The sequence below is a fragment of the Columba livia genome, chromosome Z (genome assembly GCF_036013475.1).
Source record: "Columba livia isolate bColLiv1 breed racing homer chromosome Z, bColLiv1.pat.W.v2, whole genome shotgun sequence".
Classification (NCBI taxonomy): domain Eukaryota; kingdom Metazoa; phylum Chordata; class Aves; order Columbiformes; family Columbidae; genus Columba; species Columba livia.
In genome coordinates, this window is record NC_088642.1 from 60,049,557 (window position 1) to 60,064,648 (window position 15,092).

General features: G+C 34.7%; 1 protein-coding gene across 3 annotated transcripts in view; it reads right to left on the reverse strand.

Annotated features, from left to right (window-relative positions):
• The window catches only part of BRD10 (bromodomain containing 10), a 53,134-nt gene that overhangs the window by 11,531 nt on the left and 26,511 nt on the right, over positions 1 to 15,092 (reverse strand). For 2 of the 3 annotated variants that reach the window (XM_065046035.1, XM_005499790.3), the window contains 2 exons: positions 13,210 to 13,299; positions 1,809 to 1,924 (listed from right to left, as the gene is read on the reverse strand). In XM_065046035.1, the coding sequence (XP_064902107.1) occupies positions 1,809 to 1,924; positions 13,210 to 13,299 (206 nt within the window). The remainder of the gene's footprint in view (positions 1 to 1,808; positions 1,925 to 13,209; positions 13,300 to 15,092) is intronic. The other variant, XM_065046036.1, reaches the window with a different exon arrangement.

Genomic DNA, 15,092 nt, shown 5'->3' on the forward strand with positions numbered 1-15,092 from the left:
CTTTTGAAGGGTTGGTCGTGCGATGTGTGGTTGGGTGTTGTGGAGAACTGGGCCCCTTCTGTTGCCCAGTGCTGGCTGCAGGTGTTGCAGATTTCGGTGCATCTCATCGATTTGCTGAACATGCTTCTTGGATGGAATGGTTGTGTTGAGATTCAGAAAGCTGTAGTGGATCAGACCAGCAGCAGACCATCAAACAGTGAACATGACCTTTTTTGGGTGCAAGTTTGGCTTTGAGAAGTGCTTTGGAGGTTCTTCCTGGTCCAGCCACTGAGCTGGTCATTGCTGGCTGTTGTACAAAATCCAGTTTTCACTGCATGCCACAATGCGATTGAGAAATGTTTTGTTGTTGTTGCACAGAATAAGAGAAGATGACACTTCAAAACAATTATTTTTTGGATTTTTAGTCAGCTCAGGAGGCACCCACTCACTGAGCTTTTTCACCTTTCCAATTTGCTTCAAATGCTGAATGACAATAGAATAGTCAACATTGACTTCTTTGGCAACTTATTGTGTAGTTGTCAGAGCATCAGCTTCGATGATTGCTCTCAGTTGGTCAACTTCTGGTGGCTGGTCACCACGCTCCTCATCTTCAAGGCTCTCGTCTCTTTCGTGAAACTTCTTGACCCACCACTGCTCTGTACACTCATTAGCAGTTCCTGGGTCAAATGTGTTGTTGATGTTAGAAGTTGTCTCTGTTGCTTTACAACCCCTTTTGAACTCGAATGAGAAAAATCACTCAAATTTGCTTTTTGTCTAACATCATTTCCATAATCTAAAATAAATATAAAATAAACAGCAAGTAATAAGTCAGTAGCAAAAAATAAACATGAGGCGAGAGAAGTGCATTAAAATGATGTATAATACAACCACATCTATGTAAGAATGTATTCCAATATCAAATGGCAAATTTCAACAATGCAAAACCCACAATTCTTTTTGCACCAACCTAATACTGGGGAACCAACTCTTAGCAATTCTACTTGTATATTGTCTTTCGTGCTATGGTGATTTTTTTAAAACATAATACCTTTTGGACTTTTCAGAATTAGTTCTGCACTATATAACTGTCTAAGTTGCTTCCTTCACACTCAGCATTAAAGCAGCTGCCTTTTTCTATCATTTGACAGAGAGTTCAAGCTTCTAATTATCACTTGCTTTTTAAATGTCTATGTGGCAAAACTAAGGTATGATTATAGCAACAGCTATATGGCTAACACAACCATGGGAAGCTTCAAAACACAATGATGATACCAAGTCAATATCCAGTCTCTCCAGGATTTAGTCCGGGTACCATCTTCACTGTTGCTAACGCTTGCTTTTACTAGATTTAAATCAGTCACAGCTTCACTGCTATTTCTCTGACACATTTAATTTCAGATGCATTTCAAATTTATGGGGTTACAAAGACCTCAAAACAATGTTTTAAGAATTGCTTTGTGGAGAATTCATGAACAACCAGTTTAGGCAACTTTATACAGTAAGTAGTCTGACAAAGTATTCTAAGAAGCCCTGGTCTAGTTTTCTAGATAGAGGTTTTCAGCACTGTTTAACCAAATGAACAACAACACAAATCCCAGCTGGATTGTGATACAACTATTGATAGGCATGCTTAAAGATTCTTAAGCATTTTATTAGGGGATAAACTCAAATTTATTTAGATACAGTAAGTCTATAACATAAAATTATTATTTGAAATAAAGCACTTCCAGTGCCTCACTCATCTCCTCCAGGTATTTTAATTTCATTTCTTGAGAAGCTGACTTATTCATTCGTTTTTTAAAGTGTGAATTTTGTTGTGTCTTCCATACCTGTTTCTTTGAAATGCTTTCATTAGTTTTGGTTCCCATGGTAACAGTTCATTAAGCAGTCGTACCAACGTACCATGCAATTCCTTTACTGCTTGCTTCCGGTGGTACCATCTTCCCTGCAAACATAAATACCATTCATTTATCATTGCATTAGACCTGAATCCTGTTATACTGTATTAATACTACAATAATCCAGGTACTCTAATACAGCACAGGAGGAAAATAACTGGAAGAAAATATTAGTGAGTTTCACAGTTATATATACCCTTAAGCTATGTAAGACATTAATATTTCTATTATTGTTTATATAATACAGAGAGATAATGTCCTAGTTAAAAAAGCAATACTGCAAGGATGTTAACTTTTCCAGTCAAACTGAAAATCAAAGCAGAATCCTACAAACACACCATGTATTTTAAATTACTTACATGGGTAACGTAGGCAGTAATCCATTTAAGTCAGGGAAATCAACCATGTTTGTACACTTTTAATTGTTCGAGATAAAATTTCAACAGAAAATCTTACCATCATCTTACTTAACATAAGTGACATAATTTATATTATTTGCAAAAAAAATTTACTACAATTTTCAGGGATAAAACCCACAGTTTTTGTATTACATTTTTGTATTTCTTTCAAAGTTCTAGATAAAGTTTTTTTAAAAGAAAAGTTTTGCAAATTAGTCATTTGTGAAGTGAGACTGTGCAGCAGAGAGCAGTTTTCCAACATAAAAGCTTTACGCTTTTAACTCAAATGTATAATTAAAAACAGTTTTCTTTTCCAAACCAATACATGTAATTAGATGAAATTCCATGAAGAATTCATGTTTTAATAAATCTAGAAAGGCTAAATGAGGGTAAAAGATATTGGGAACATACAATTAGCATGTATACATACATATATACAGCACATTTTTCTTGTTACTCATTTAAAAAGGCAGCATGCAATACTGAAAAAAAGGCCCACGGTGGCCATAATGCTGCAGAACATCTCGTAACACTCCTATATACTGCTTATAAGTATTTCTTCCCAAATCTTTATTCTCCAGTTTGTTACATAAAAGACTGAACAATGCACACATATGTAACAGCTACAAAAAGAGGTGAGGTATACTCCAGAATTTCTGCTACTCTACTATTTCTGTGCATTTTACATGAGGATTTTATGTCTCAACTTGTCAGAGGGGATGTAAGACAGTAAAGAGAATATTATTCTGCAAGAAGAAGAAGCAAGACTTTGGAACTTATTTATTTCGGACACATCTTTAGCTTTTGATAGAGCTCATATCCTTCACAGTTTCCTGTGGTCCAGCACACCTAGAAATGCAGGGCATGAAAAACTGGATAAAGCTTGACAGAGATGCTTTTCAGCAATCTAGAATAATGGACTTTGGAATAATTCCTTTCTACACATTTCAGCATATCTCTCCAATGTACAGCAAGACCGGTCAGGCTGAATGCTTGTTTGAAGATGAGGTATCTGTTTTTTATGGATAATAATTTACATGTTGTATAACAAAATGAATACCTACTTCTTCGTTCTTCAACTAAAATTACAAAAGTGAAGATTTTAAGTATGATATTATGCCGTGTTACTACATACTGGTTAGAGTTGAGGACACAGACAAGCCAGCAAGCTGTATTCTGATTTCATCCATTTGTGACCAGTCATATTTGCACATGTAATGCACCTCAGCATAAAATCTGCCCCGAGCACTGCAACAGAAAACAGCCCTTGGATATACTGTAGCCTTCCAAGGTATATGGTATAATCTTCTAATGTTAGCAGTCAACAGAATTAATTGCTAACATATGTTCATATTTTCATAGTATTATGTGCACAGATTTATCTTCCTTGTAAGATATACAAAACATTTCACAGACAGTTTTAAAAGGATAAATTTATACACTACACAGTATTAGTGGATTGTATCAAAATAAAAATCAAAATGGCAAAAATAAACAATGCCACTACTATCAGGATCTAGAAATGCTGTACGTGCATTTGAAATAGGTAAGTATGGGATGTGTGAAAACATAGTATTTAAAATATATGAAAAATTACCACAGAGTAAAAGCAAAAATGGTTTCTTAACTTCTGAGACTCATTTATCTTTAGATAAGACAGAGATCTTGGCTTAAGTAGAAAAAAAAGAGTATTTATAAGCCAGATAAATTTCAGCTGACCACTGAGTAAACTGTATCATGCATTGAGCAGCAGACACAAGTAGAAAAATTAGTCAAGAGCAGATTTCAAGACATTGCTGCCTTCATCAACATTTCAAAGGACAAATACAGGTCACTTTTTTCCTTGCTTACAAAAATGAACAAAAACCACAACCGACCCCATCCTCTGCCGAATTCTAGAGCTGTTTTTTAACAAAAATAGTGTCCTCTGGATGTAATATCTGGAAAACTCCATGTTTGCTTCCAAATAATTTAAATGTAAATATTACAGAAACCTAATTTTTAAAATTGTAATCTAATTATTTTCCTGTATCCAAAATACTAATTTTTCTTACTGGGCTTTAGGAGTTGACGATAAACCTGCTACTGGCAAGACACACAAATTTAAGCCATGAGAAGAATTTTCTTTCTTCAGAACAGTCGGGACACAGAGCAAATATGGGCCAAAAAAGACCAGAAAAAAAAATAATCCTTGTTTTAAATTATTGTGGTTAAGTTGGTTTGCTGTGCAAACACACAAGGTTTCTGCAAAGCAGGATGTGACACAAATGATCTGCTACTATTCTTTAAACATTATAACATGAAAAAGGAAGAGACATAAGAAAAATGTCTATAACCTGAAGACACATCACTACAAAATCTAGTATCACCTTTCCTACACAATTTCATTCTCTAACACAGTCTTGTATTTTTCCAGGAAAAAAAAGAAAAAGCACAAAGCTGTAATTGATAAAGCTATGACTTAACTGCCCACTTCAGCATTACATAGCTGCCTACTAATTTCTACAGAACACAAACTTGCCTTTACAAACGTCTGTGTTGCAAGCACTTCTCAGTATTACCAAATAATACAACACAGGAGAATAGCTACAAACTGAAGCTTAGGAGGTTCAAGTTGGACCTTTGGAGGTATATTTTCATTAGAAGCACACAGCATTAGAACACACTGTGCAGAGAAGCTATTGAATCTCTGTTCTTTTCTTCTTATTTTCAAAATTTGGCTAGCCAGGTCACGGATGACTTAATGCAGCACAGACAACAGTCCTGTTTGAAGGTGGGTTGACATTCAAATGCCCCTTTCAAGCAATAACAGCAGGATTCCTTACAATTAAAGATGAAGTTTCTATGACCTGATGTGTTATGGGATTAGCAAATACATGGAATGCAACATCTAATTGCACAGAAGGAACTGACTGGAGCAGAGTAGCCATGACTGCTCCAGTCAACCAGAATATAGCTGTTCAGGCAATTCCACAAAGTGTGGTTTAGTGGAACAGCAGGGTTAGTACAAAGAAATAGCTATTACAGACCCATAGGTCAGCCCTCTTGTCAACAAGCGGTCTGTAGAAACGGAGATCTGGATGCACTGCCTTCTGATGTTCATGGAATGCTATAGGATTTTATCAGTAGGCACAAACTAAAATTATCCAGAGAGAGAGAGAGAGGGGAGAGAGAGGAGAAAGAGAGAACAGAACGGAACGGAACGGAACGGAACGGAACGGAACGGAACGGAACGGAACGGAACAGAACAGAACAGAACAGAACAGAACAGAACAGAACAGAACAGAACAGAACAGAACAGAACAGAACAGAACAGAACAGAACAGAACAGAACAGAACAGAACAGAACAGAACAGAACAGAAGAGAAGAGAAGAGAAGAGAAGAGAAGAGAAGAGAAGAGAAGAGAAGAGAAGAGAAGAGAAGAGAAGAGAAGAGAAGAGAAGAGAAGAGAAGGCCTAGACAGAGAATAAATATAAAATGTGACTTTCTGCTGTGTTAAGTTACAAGTAAATTTTAAAAATGCAATCACAATAAAAACAACATGTGCTGAATGTTTCTATACAAACACAGAGAGACATTCAACACATTCTCAGCTGAAAACTTACCTTTTAAAACAAGGTTTCTGACATCCAGAGCAGCCAGGAAATGCTGACTCCACTCTCCGTGATGCCCCAGCATACACTATTCTGGCATACTCATCATGGAACCCCAAAGCAGACTGGAGCCAGGATATGGATATATGGGGTAAGGAGTGAACTTTATAGGGAGGTTTTTTGTTGTGTTTTGTTTTTTAATAAACACACACACACAACCACAATATTATGCAGTTTTATAAGATTTTCTTTAATCTTTACTTTATATCTCAGGGACATAAAATAAAGAAAATTAGAAATCTTATAAAACCATGCAATATTGTTGAAAAGAGGTGGTGGTGGAGGAAGAAAACTTACCTTACCCTTAATAGGCCTGCTCCATTCTGCAGCGGGGTTCTGTGGTATGTGTGACATCACCAGTCTAGCGTTTTCTAGTGATGTCACACAGAGAGGGAGTTGGTGGTCTGCAGCTGCTTTGGACATCAGATACCTAAAGAAGAGAGATCAATAACTTTTTCAATTCAGATATGGATTGATATTGAACGTTCTTATTAACTGATATATGGGCCAAATACTAGAATTTCAGGCACTTGAAGTCAATGGTAGTTTTGACTGAACAAGAATGCATGATGAGATTATGTATTTGTACTATACAAACTCATCTTTAACTGAAAGTGTTTACAATTTGAAAATGCTTAAGAGTTACCTTCTACCATAGGAGTTCCTGAAAGTCAGTATCTTATATTTTACCTTCAGCAATATCATTCTGAATATAATAAATATCTATTAACAGCTAACCTCTGATGTTACTTGAAGACTGGGGCCGAATAGAGTCAGGAAGAATGACTTGTACTAAATTATAAAGCACATTCACTCATAACATGTCTTAATCAATTTTATCTTTGAGTATTTACCAGTAACTAATGAAGAGATTTATTATTTTTTTAATTAAAAATACTTCAGCTTTTGCTTCCATGACCTAGATAATGGAACGCACCAAACTTCATCCTAAAATGTTATCTCATACTCTTACAAAATGTAGCAAAAAAAAAAAAAAAAAGTAAAAAAAAAAAAGCAATTAACATCTTGTTATCAGAAGTGTCTTTATCTCATTATTTAGTTCATCACTATGACATGACTGTTGATTCATACAATTGTCCACAAGTTATAATTTTCTTTAGGCAAAATCACTACGTGATCATCATTGCAATGATTAATCTACCGCATTTATTTTAAAGATGTACAGCACAAAAATACAGTGGGGAAAGTTTATTATCAGCATGATCTCACTATCTTTCAGAACCTAACTCAGAGCAGTGAAGTTACCTAGCACTGAAGTCTCACACTTTACTCTTCATTAGAAGAATTTCAAGACATTACCTAACTCACAGTTCTGTAACTCATGAAGAAACTGGGTGTATACATTATGTTGAACTGTTCACAAAAAAGCTATGTCTTTTAAGGTATTATGGATCTTATTTAACTCCCTTTCATATAACTGAATTTTGCATCTTCTTAACTCTGGATATACAAGCATTTCTCTATTCTTCAGCTGAACATCATTAAATCAGTCTTTTTTTTTTTTTTTTTTATAAATGTGTGCTGACAGGAATGCCTTGAACTATTTGTTTACAATAATATACTAACTGACCAAAATCCAAAGCACTGTGAAATGTTTTGAATATACAGTAATGTCTCTATAACAAAAATGTTTCAGATTAAGTGAGTACACATTCATATCTTTGATGCAGAATCCACACCTTCACATTTGGAACTGTAGAAAGGTACATGATCAAAGTGGCTTAAGGAAAGCTTCTGAGCAAGCTTCTGTTGGGAGGCCTGGGCACACAAGGTAAGGCATGAAAAATAATGGGAAGCTAAGAGAAAACAGTTGTGAAAAAACTAGATGAAAAAAGAGATAGTGGAGGAGCTAAGGAAAACTAGTAGACTGGGACAAAAATATTTAAAATTAGTAAGATAAGCAGAAGACAGAAATACCAGAGAATAAAAAGTAATTATTGTCAAGAAGATTTCAAAATTTAGAGCCTAAAATTGGCTTTATTCATTCATAATATAGAAGTAAATAACTGGCTGACAACTAAATAGCTGGTTGGATTTCCAAAAGCTCCACAGCTCAACCTCTCCACAGAAGCACAAGAAACCGCATGGATATAAATACGTAAATTTCAGACTCAAAATTTTACATTTTGTGCTTATATCAGTGTTTTTCAAAGCTGTAGGCAAGCCAGAGAAGAGCAATAGCAGAGTACCTGGAAGTGACTAAAGCACAAATAAAATTTTTGGGACAAAGAATGGAAGCAGAGAATAAGTTAGATACATTACAGACAACGATGCATTGGCTAAAATAAAAATAAAATGTTTCAGCTGAAAGACTTCAAGCAAGTCTATTAAAATTCCATTATCCCAAATATTTATTGGAATAAGGATCTCTCAATCTGCAGATTGAACCTGAAAATGTGTGTGTGTGCAAACACAGATTTCTTGGGCTACAAGATTATTTGTTTGCATGTACATTCATGTAAATAGAGTCATACAAATAAACACAAGTATAACTGAAAACTTCTTAGATGCAAAAGTCTCAAGCATGGTACATATTTCACTAGAGATGGAGGGAAAGAGGCCATGAGAAGAAGAGACAGGAATAGGGAGAAGGAAGTCAACCTCCTGCTAAAACATGAAGATTTAATCCAGTAACAATTAAGCTTCCACAGGGCCCAAATGAGAAGACACAATAAGTTTTTCCATTTTATTGTTTGTAAAGTTGAAGTCTGATTCACTAAAATATTAGTAAGACCCCTAATCTGGTTTTGATGTTTACATGAATTTCTGCTGAGCATTCTTGGGAATTCCTTGTACAGTCTTGTCTAAACACCATTTCACTACCACACTTTTCAAAATTTTCCCATTTCTTTACTGTACATAGAATAAATATTTTATAAACTTTTATTTAGTAAGGGAGCCATTTTGCTTTAATTTTGCCATATATTAAGATTTATTTTTAAGCAAAGTGTAGCAAATCAATTAAAACAAACAAATAAAGAAAGAAACCAACCAGAAAATACTCTCTCTCTTCTCTTAGATACTTTCACTTCCTATGAACAAATTTAACAGCAGCCTGTTTGGCAAGTTTCATAAAAAGCAGATTCAGAAAAACATTATGTTCCATTCTGGCCCAAGGTATTCCTTTGGATAGCCTCAGTATCCTATAAATGAATTTATGTCTGAAGTTCTAAGTATTTCTGACCTGAAACCATGGGTTTTTAACTCTGAATTTCCAAGTGCACTCCAAAATACAGATTTCTGCAGGTGGTACGTACCTAGAGCTGCAGAAAACCTCAGTATGATTTCAGCCTTTCTGACTCACCTACTTAAAAGTTACATCCACTCGCAAAGACAGAAGAAGACATTCACCTGTCTTGGGAAGTACAACTGTCTAATTAAAACCTTCAGGAACAACATTAGAAGATGCCAGAACCCAAAACCTTAATAGAGAAGGTTTAAACCTTTTTTACTACCAAGTCAAGAACATCAGCGTGTTACAGACCTCTGCAAAAAAATAAATCCTCCAATGCATTTTCTCCAAACTGTAATGAGTCATGAAATTGGCTGGTGTCTTTGCCTAAGTAATTCTCTTTCTCCTCAGCTTTGTCTAGCTTCTTCTACCTGGAGGGACAGTTTGGTTTCCCCCTCAGGAAGGTACTGCCCTTTTCCATTTTAACCTCGTCAACTTCACTGTGGGAATCCAGGGCTCCAAGCTCCCTTCTCACTGCCCAGACAGCCATGCACTTAGCAATCACACTTGCAGGGAATATTCAGATCCAATGGCGCTACCAAAATGAACTCTTATGTTTCACTAAACAAGGAATCTTCCAATATTTATATTCTCCCCAAGACAATCTATAAGCATAATCAGGACAAGGTCTAGAATTGACCGTCCTTGTCAAAAACCAGTTAATTTTACAATAAACATGATTACTAGAAAGTCAGCTTGAAAAAATGACATCTGTGAAAAGCCCAGAGTTCACTATTTGGTACAAGTATCTGCAGTCCTGTCAGATTCATACTACACAATGGTAAGAAGGTATTTAAAAAAAAAATCAAGTTCTGCTGTGTTATGCAACAGCTAAATACACAAAACTGACCCACAGAATAGCTTAATAGTCTCACACAAAACCCTAATGACTCTAAATCACATGAAAAGCCGATTCTCTGAAAGGCAGTAAAGAGATTTCCATTCACTTTGCAACTCCCCCTGATTTTATCTGACACAGAAGACAACAGGGGAAAAAGAGGATCCAAAATGTCAGGAATTGATAGTTGGTTATCTTGCATACTGATCAGGATAGAAGGTGCTACTTTACCATCCCTTCTCATAAAAGACATTTTATATATTAGACAGAAGCCTTTAAGTTATCCTAAATACACTGACAAAACACTTCACTACCATATTTGTCAAAATTATTTTTTCATCAACACTGCTACAAGTAGATTTTCAAGTGGAATCAGGCATGTCTTGATCAATTTTCTAGTTACAGCAAATTTCTAAGAGCTCACACTCTTAGAACTGGCATGCTTATATATATAGCCTAAATTTTCAGCAAACAGGAGGAAAAAATGCAATATGAAAGAAATTTTTGCCAATACATTCTATTCAGATTTGTAATTGTCTTCTTACTGCTAGTAAATTCCCACACATCTTCTCTATGTCAGTATTAGCAACAAAACACAATTGTTACTAGAAACTAATTATTGTTCCTGTAAATTCTGTGGGGTTTTTCTATTAATTCCATGTTTACTTTTTAGACACACTGCTTTAAAGTGAAAGGATGTCACTTCACATGTTCTAAGGAACATACCAAAGCTACAACACATTCTAGCTTAGACATCCTGACGGAGCCACCCTCCATCCTTTCACTATACAATGCACAGAACATTAGACTCAAGTCCTTCAAGTCCCCATTCTGCACTGACTACTTTCTGATTTTCAGTCAGGCACCCAAATAAATAGTAAATCTGACTAACTTATTCCCTCCTCATAGCTAATTCAAAAGACAATACAGGTGTACAGAAGAGTGCAGAACCAAAACGTTTTAATCAACCAGGCAGGGAAAATCAGGTTTATTTCACTGTTGTAGAAGGAACTGGTAGTAATGCCTACACCTAAAATTACCCATGGTTTTTCATTACATAACTTGGTTCTAATTTGCTTTTAACCTGCCAAACGAAACTTGTTTGGGCTAAAAAGCTCTCACATCATTTGTTGACTTAAGCTGATTTTCTGAAAAAGTGTCAGATACAACCAGTACAACTACCTAAACAAACTGCAGCCAAAGCTAAGTTTACTGATGTTAAAGAAGTCTTACAGCCTCTAGTACTTCCCAAGTTTTTTTTATGTACTCTAGAATGGTCTCCTAGGAAACAAAGGGCAGTTAGGACTAAGAAAAAGGTCATACTTTAAAGTCTAAATATAAATTAGACAAGCTGTATTTCTAATACATCTTAGTATTTAACATAAGATTTAAAGCTTGTACTGAGGTGCAGTGCAGTAACATGTGCTAACAGCTACAAAAACTGGAATAAGTGAGTAGGTTAGCCATGAAGAAGAAAGATTCCCATGGTTTGACCTGGGTCACTATTGCAAAGAAAAATCATTAAAGCTACCATGAAGTAGCAAGAACACCACCATCTTTGGATCACAATAAGAAAGAAGTCCATGAACAGCATCACACTGAATTGATATCATCATATTAAAATAAGCTTTCACATTAGGTCAATTTCCATAATGAAATTAGAGCAATGTTACATTTACTTAATAGACTAGGCACTTCAGAAAAGCCGAAAGAAACTCTGTTCTGGATACTTCTGAACCTGCCACTGTCATTTGTGTTAGAGCTGAACAATGAAATCCAAATTTCCTGCATTTTTAAAGATACCTAACCTAATTACACATGGTGTTAGACATCATAGGTGAAATTCTAATGATTTCCCTTGTGAAGTGAAACCTCATTTTAGCAAGTCAAGTTTATTGACTATTCATCTAATTTAACATCTTTCTATTTTTATTTCTGAAAAGTTAATACGAAATTTGCCTGAATCAACACTTCACTCTACTGTTACCTCATAATCACTTTTTCATCAATTAATCCTACCCTTTTTTCTTTGTATAGAATTTCTAACACAAGTGGTTAGTGACCCAGAATAATGATCTGATAGATCTATAGAAGCACAAAGTGAGACTGTGCTTACCTCACAGCTTCTCAGTGTTGAATGAGTTGTATCTTAACTCCTCAGTACATAAGGTGTTCGTTGGTTCGTTGTTTTGTTGTTTTTTTTTTTTTTTTTTTTTTTCAGACTGTGTGATTAGAACTAAACATAGTATTCCTGCTGAAGTCATGCAACTTATTTACATAATGACATTATCAGATTTCAGTTCAAAGAGCAATTATGACATATTTAGCATTTGTCTACCCTTGAAGAAGTCTTTTTAGTACAGTTTTAATAGTAGCCTAAAAGTTTCACCTATACTAAGATTATTGATATGCTTATGTGTACTCTCATTTTTCGCTTTTTATTCTATTGCTGGCATTTCTGATAAACTCCTGACAATCTTATAATAAAATCAATTTGCAGTTTCACAACTACAAAATAATTTTGAGTTAAATCTGTTTTTATTCCTTTGGAATAACTTTGGAACAACTGTCATGCTAAGTGTCTGCACTGGAATTTTTCTTTCAGAGTCCTAATTTATACTGCCTCTCACCTACCATATCTCTCCCTTCTTTAGATAATTTAAGAATAACTTGTTTCTACATAAGACTAAAGACATTCACAGAAATTATAAGCCTAATTTCTAAGGTACAGAAAAATGAAACAAAACCAATTTTAATAACTTTGTGCAAAAAAAAAAATGGAGTTAGAAATCCTAATAAACATCATAAGAGTCAGCTCACAGGAAGACCTGATCAGCACTGCATAAGCAGATAGGAGAACTCTATTCTGTAATTGCTTGCTGGGTAAGAGTTCGTCCTCAAGGAAGAATGATCACGCATTTAATAAAAATTAACTACTTATTCCAAGATATTATGACTATCCACATTTTATTTTGGCAGTGAAAAGTGTTAACACAGTTATGGAATTTACTTATAATAAAAACATTGTGAACAGAGCACAGAAAATATTAAGATTACAGTCTCCAGGTATTAACCTTACAAGGTTTCATGCAATTATTGAACAGGCATAAAATCTTCAGTTGACAGGCCTCTGCAAATAAATGCCACCATTTTATACCCATACAACGTAAAGCTTTTAATGTCACATACCGATTTCTTTTTAATGTCCTCCAGATCTTTGAGTTCATTCTCAATCTTTGTGATTAATTCCCTGAGTTCATCAAGATTAGTGCAAATAAGCTAAAAAACAAATGAACACAAACACTTGGTAATGTGGGACTTGGAAAATGTACAATGAAGATAAATAAAATCTAAAAGCACATTATTACTTAGTGCCACCATTTGATATTTATTTTCTTATAGCATTTAATGTAAAAATAGGACTTTTTGAAAGAAAGGAAATCTAACAGGAAAATACTTCACTCAAACCATACCTCTGCTTGTGAGCTTCCATTTCAAGATGCAGGTATTTTCTTAAAAACCTTTGCAAATAATAACTACCAAGTCTGTTGGCAAGTATAGTGATGAGCTGGAATAGATGTGAGTACCAAACAATGTGCCGGTGAATTAAAGTGCACTAGCTTTGGACTACCCGGTAGTTATAACATAACTGCACTTGTTACAAGTTTTTCTTGAACATAACTTGATACATTCACAGAGTATTCCTGAAAGATAACCTAGCAATGTCTATCAAAACTACCTACCTAGGCTTCTAGAAAGTGTTACGTTCTTCTCATTCCCATCTTTAGAAAGCAGGTTTCTACATTTTTCCTTTCAGAATATGCATGTTATTTTCTTGAAAGAAACCATCAAACAAAAGTAATACATATTTTTTTAGCACAGCATCATTTAGGGCAATTAAAGAGTTAATAAACTTGAAATTATTATGCTGTTAGATTCTTTCAGGTTATTGCATGTTAAGACTTGCTTCTTTCTGAACACGCTTAGGTGGAAATTATTTCAGTACTACTTAAAACATATTGAAATTATTTAATAAAACCAAATCTAAACAGGAAAAAAAAAAAAACCTACACAAAAACGCAAAACACAAAAATGCTTTTATCATACAACTGCTAATTTTTAAATTGTTTTTCCCAACCATATATTTTTTACTTCAATTACACATGAAGTTTTACATTTGCAGCAAATTCATACTAAAAACCCCTTTGTTTCACTATTAAAACACAGAACTGACATTTTTAGGAAAATACATAAATTTCTGAAACCTCTAATGCATACATCCTGTTATTTTTGTAACACTTGTGTACATTTGAGAGTACCGGGAAATTTGGTGACTCAGACTGAAGTTTAAAATGTTCACATTTATCAAGTTTAAAACAGCAAATGAATAAGGAAATTGGCACTGTCTTGCTGTAGACAATGCATGTAAAATTAACTTGCAAAGCATTTATCTTAACCCAGAAAATAGTATTATTATGTGTAAGTCTACTAGGTTAAACGTACATGTCTGTCCTGCACTTAAAGAAGCTCCAAATACATAAAATATAAACAGAAGGCCAAATACTGGTTCTTCTTTTCCCATCTGTCCTGCAAAGAAATCTATGATACTGTATTATTATACAAAAAGGTTCAAGTTTGTCACATCAAGCCATTGACAGAAGTCAATAAAGGCATGGATAAAGGTTTTCCCTATGCAATTATAAGCCCCTCTTTCGGCTATATACTAGACAATTCATTTATAAAATTTTATCACTGCTGCTTGTTTTCTCCTATGAGACACATTTAATTCAGTGTATCATGGGCCAAAGATAAAGCAGAACAATTAAACAAACAAAGATACTGTCTTCAGTTGCTAGAAGTGAGTGAATTTCTCTCTAGGAACTGACTTCTGGAAATGCAAGAGTTTGCAAGAAGAAGGATCATTTCACCATTATGTTAGTTGAATGCTGTCCTGGACATATCAACTCTACCTTTGACTCTACCATAAAAAGCTATTACATGTCATCAGACAATTAATGCAGCCAAACTTTTCACAGGTCCTAGTCCTGTTTCTCATTTTCAGAACAGCCACT